The sequence below is a fragment of the Helobdella robusta genome, assembly GCF_000326865.2.
Source record: "Helobdella robusta unplaced genomic scaffold HELROscaffold_70, whole genome shotgun sequence".
Taxonomy (NCBI): Eukaryota; Metazoa; Annelida; class Clitellata; order Rhynchobdellida; family Glossiphoniidae; genus Helobdella; species Helobdella robusta.
In genome coordinates, this window is record NW_008705399.1 from 375,847 (window position 1) to 381,246 (window position 5,400).

General features: G+C 31.9%; 2 protein-coding genes across 2 annotated transcripts in view; one reads left to right on the forward strand and one right to left on the reverse strand.

Annotated features, from left to right (window-relative positions):
* The window catches only part of HELRODRAFT_181360 (hypothetical protein), a gene marked incomplete at both ends in the record, with an annotated part of 4,020 nt that extends 1,957 nt beyond the window's left edge, over nt 1–2,063 (reverse strand). The window contains 4 exons of the mRNA XM_009031172.1: nt 177–315; nt 794–865; nt 1,173–1,267; nt 1,902–2,063. Coding sequence (XP_009029420.1) covers nt 177–315; nt 794–865; nt 1,173–1,267; nt 1,902–2,063 — 468 coding nt within the window. The remainder of the gene's footprint in view (nt 1–176; nt 316–793; nt 866–1,172; nt 1,268–1,901) is intronic.
* Nucleotides 2,064–4,095: 2,032 nt separating this feature from the next.
* HELRODRAFT_181361 (hypothetical protein) lies at nt 4,096–4,739 on the forward strand (the record flags this gene model as incomplete). Its single annotated transcript, XM_009031173.1, has 3 exons — nt 4,096–4,102; nt 4,312–4,413; nt 4,516–4,739. The coding sequence occupies 3 exons, from the start codon at nt 4,096–4,098 to the stop codon at nt 4,737–4,739; spliced, it is 333 nt and encodes a 110-aa protein (XP_009029421.1).
* Nucleotides 4,740–5,400: the final 661 nt, after the last annotated feature.

Below are 5,400 nucleotides of genomic sequence, written 5' to 3' on the forward strand. Positions count from 1 at the left end.
GTTATTTGTATTTTTTTTATCGACATCAACAACAACAGCAACAACAACAACGTCATCATCAACAACAACATCACCACTACAACAACGACGACAACAACAACATTACACAAACTCTTTACTTTACTTAATTAAATCCATCTAAACATCAAATTTTTTTTCTAAAAAACAAAACGCACCCTAGCGTAGTAGTACTCCTCCTTCCGGTAACACTCGCGAAGTCTTTCGGAAATGGCGGACTCGGCCAGGGACATACTTTCCAACGTTCCCCTAATCGTTATCACTCGATCCGGATATAGAGACGCCATCTCTTGAACGCTTTTGTAATATTAATAATTATTATTATAATTATTATTATATTATTATATTATCATACTTTTGCTTTTGAAATGTTTTAAAAGAATAATAAAATAATAATACCACCAACAACAACAACAACAACACCAACAACAATAACAACACCACCAACAACAACAACAGCAGCAACAGCAATAACAACAATAACAACAACAACAACAACAACAACAGCAACAATAACAACAACAACAGCAACAGCAATAGTAACAGACAGCCTACTCATTACAAACATGCTAGGGAGCTCTAGCAACAAGAGCCCCCGATGGGGGTCGCTGTGATGGTGGCCGAAATTCAGGAGAGACTGGAAAGAGATTACAACTACAACGACAATAAAAATAATAATAACAGCAACAAACAGCAATAATAACAACAATAATAATGACAATAATAATAATAATAAAAATGATAACCAAATGATGAAAAAAAAAATAATACCAACTTGGAAATACTGATCCTGGCTTCGGAGTCCTCCCTGACCTTTCTGATTCCCCTCCCGTCCCTCCCAATGATCCTTCCGCAGTAGTGGTCGTCCACCAGAAGTTTCAATGGGACTTCGCTGAATGATTGAATGAGTGGATGGGTGAATGAATGAGCGAATGGATGGATGGATGGATGGATGAACGAATGGATGTGAATGGATTAATGAATGGATAGATGAATGTTCGATATTCGTTATTTCAATCATTTATTCACCGACTCAACCATTTCTTTGTTTATTTATTCATTCATCTATCGATCCATTCATTTATCCACTCATTCACTCACTCATTCATTCATTCATTCTCTCACTCATTAATTCATTCACTCATTCATCCAACCTGGCATTATTATTTATTTGGCTTTTATGTAAGCAGGCCATGATTTCCTGGCAGGCTCTTGTGCAAGAATCTGGCTTTCCAAAAATTGACACAAGCTGTTTTGTGAGTTGTTATTATTATAAGTATTATTTGTGTGGTTACTACTACCACTACTACTACTACTACTACTACTACTACTACTACTACTACTACTACTACTACTACTACTACTACTACTAACGCTACTACAATAAAAACCATTGCTAATAATAATAATAAAAATAATAATATTTATAATAACAATAATAACTTTTGAAATTTGAATGTAAAAAATACTGAGATAACATTAGCACGGTGGTAATTTTTGAATATTTTTGAATAATTTTTAAATCGATGTAACCATTTGCATGCTGGTATTTTGTACGTGCAGATACATTTATGCAAAATCTTTCGTCAGGACTCAATCATCATTCTCATCATAACTTTTATTATTATTATTATTATTTATTATTATTATTATTATTATTCCTGGCATCATTACCATGATAAGTTATGCGCCATAAAGGTGTTCGTGAGAATGTTTAAAAGATTTTATTCCCATTATCACCAACTCATCATCAACTTCATAGTAACATCAATAATAATAATAATAATAATAATAACAACAACAAATAATAACAACAATAATAACAACAACAACAAATAATAACAACAATAATAATAATAATAACAAATAATAATAATAATAACTTTTTCCAATAAGCCGCTGTTCTCCTTGCCGTGCACATCAATTCTGAGAGATGTTTGAAAATAATTCAAGTCGTAAAATTCGAAGTTTTTTAAAATTCGAAAGGGCAGTCCCTCTTCCCTACTGCACACCCCCCTCTCTCCCACACACAGACCTGCACCCATCCACACACACACACGGAGAGAGAAAGAGAGAGAGAGACAGACAGTGAGAGAGGGAGACAAACACGAGCACAAAGTGTATGGGTGTATACAGTGTGTGTGTGCGTTCGAACCCGGTTATTCCAAAGCAGCAAGACCATGCGTCTTAAACTATGACGTCATTATGTTAATTATTATTATTATTATATTTATTATGGTTATAATAATCATTATATCTATATATATGTCTAGATACTGATCGTAAACATCACTATTACAAACTTAACAGTAAAATGTAATTATTCTTATTGTCATTCTTCTTCTTCTTTTTATTATTAAAATTATTATTACTATTATTAATATTATTATTAATTATAGATGTTATTAATTATAATTAATTATAAATGTTATTTACTTGGCATCACAAGCAGTACTTATTCGCTTTATATTCTGGCCTTTTCTGCCTATGACAGCTCCAATATACTCGCTCGGAACTAACATTCTGTATGTTTGTTTGTATGTTTGTTTGTATGTTTGTATGTATGTTTGTTTGTTTGTATGTTTGTATGTTTGTTTGTATGCTTGTTTGTTTGTTTGTCTGTTTGTATGTTTGTTTGTCTGTTTATATGTTTGTTTGTATGTTTGTTTGTATGTTTGTTTGTATGTTTGTCTGTTTGTATGTTTGTTTGTCTGTTTGTATGTTTGTTTGTTTGTTTGTATGTTTGTTTGTATGTTTGGTTGTATGTTTGTTTGTATGTTTGTTTGTTTGTATGTTTGTTTGTATGTTTGTTTGTTTGTTTGTCTGTTTGTCTGTTTGTCTGTTTGTATGTTTGTTTGTCTGTTTGTATGTTTGTTTGTATGTTTGTAATAATAATAATAATTATTATAATAATTATAATAATAATTATTATAACTATAAATACCTTAGCGGGTAATCATGATGTGTAGTGGATGGTACTGATGCAATTGTGGTCCGTGTGTCATAATAATTTACCTGAAGATAATTTTGACTATAATTATTTTGTAGTTATAATTATATATAGAATATAATTATTAATAGATTAATAGATAATTAATATTAATTAATAGATAATAATTATTTTAATATGGGTGATGAGGTCTTTGATCGTTTTGCTAATGAGAGGTTGATTCTTATGGATGCCAATGATGTTAGTGATGATGATGACGAAGACGACGACAATGACGTCAACAAACATAGATAATAATTACTGAAAAATTTAATTTAAATTCACTTTTAGTGTTTTTCCTTTGTATTCTTTGTTGTTCCATTTAGAAATGCAACTATAAAGAAAAAAAAATAAAATAAAATAATGATGTTAATACAACTAACTCTGCTACTACTATTAAGACTGTCGTTACTATACTTACTACAGCTACTACTTCTACAGCTACTGTAACTTTGAACCGCCACAACCACTACCATAACTATTCATTCATTTATTTATTCATTCATTCATTCCAATTCACTACTACTACTACTACTACTACTACTACTACTACTACTACTACTACTACTACTACTTTTACTACTACTACTACTACTAGTACTACTACTAATACTACTACTACTACTACTACTACTGTGGCTACTACTGCTACTACTAACGCTACTACTAATACTACTACTACTAATAATAATAATATAAAAACCAGCAGACAAACTTCTTAGCGTCGTCAGCTGTTTTAAATGCAACCTGCACAGCCATCGTTTCACCGTCTGGAACTGTAATTCACGAATAAATTAACATAAATTAACATAAATAGCATATAAAAATAATAAATAAATTAACATAAATTAACAAATTATGAATAAATCTGTAATAAATTTGCATAAATTAAACACCTCATTATTAGCCAACTCAACAATATGTGAGAAATCAAGAGCACCTATTCTTAACGATAATTCATGGCAGACATTAATTTCCACATGAAAAACCACACCAATAACATGACTAACCAAATCTGATGACGTCAACATCAAAGGCTTCAAACAAATTTCTGAAATCTTCTTCCGCCAGAGTGTCTTCTCCGCCGTATGGCAGGTTCAACATCGTCACCTCGTTCGTTCGTCTGATTACAACCAAAAATACTAAAATCATTGTTAGTATTATATTATTTTATCGTTATAATAATAATTAATATTATTATTATTATTATTCGTTCTCTGTTGATGAATGCTCAAAGGTGTCAACAGCAACAACACGCGCGCGCACACGCACGCACACACACGCACACACAGTGCATGTGATAGGTGGGAATCTGTTTGCGATCGAATCTGGTCCCTGCAAGAATAGAGCCAAGCTACTTAACCACTACACTAACATCCTCTTTGATATAGCGGCAGGTTCGGCCAGTAAGTTGCTACCATAGAAATTTAAACCTGAAAAATGGTGAGTTATTAAATAATTTTATTAATATTTTTTATCTATTGTTTATGATTTAAAAACAACAACAGCATCAACAAACATCATCAACAACAACAACAACATCAACATCTTCAAAAACATCAACAACATCTTCAAAAACAACAACAACATTACCAACAACAACAGCATCATTAACAAAAACAACAGCCGCAACTACAACTACATCATCATCAACAACATCATCAACAACAACATCAACAACAACATCAACAACAACAACAGCAACTACAACAACAAACCATTAAGCCTTTGAAGAGCTTGTTCAAAATTTTCTTGGTCAACGCAATCAACAAAAGCGTAGCTTCTTTTAACAACAACACCAACAACAACAACATTTAATTCATCCATTAATTCTTTCAGCCCATCCTCCGTCACCGAACTATCTAGGTTGCCTATGTATACCCGAAACATTGTTAAAGATGTTGTTGTTGTTGTTGTTGTGGTCAATGTAATGTAATGGTTGTGTTGTTGTTGTTGATGTTGTTGATGTTTTTGATATTTTGTTGATGTTGTATTAAAGCCACATTTTGGCTTAACTCATTTGCCAATTTGTTAAAATATAAAGGATGATCATTTTTTTAATATTGTTGTTGATGTTGTAGTTGTCGATGTTGTTGATGTTGATGTTGTTGATGTTGTTGTTGCTGCTGATGTTGTTGTAGTTGTTTGACATAGTTGCTGACGAGTCCTGTCGCATTTTTTGTTTCAATTGTTTTCAACATTCTGTGAAATAGGTGTCACATTTAGTTCTATGATTGGAAGTTTTTCCTACAGATGATGATAACGACGACGATGATGATAACGATGATGATGATGATGATGATGATGATGATGATGATGATGATAATGATGACGATGATGATGATGATGATGATGATGATGATGATGATGATGATGATGATGATGATGATGAT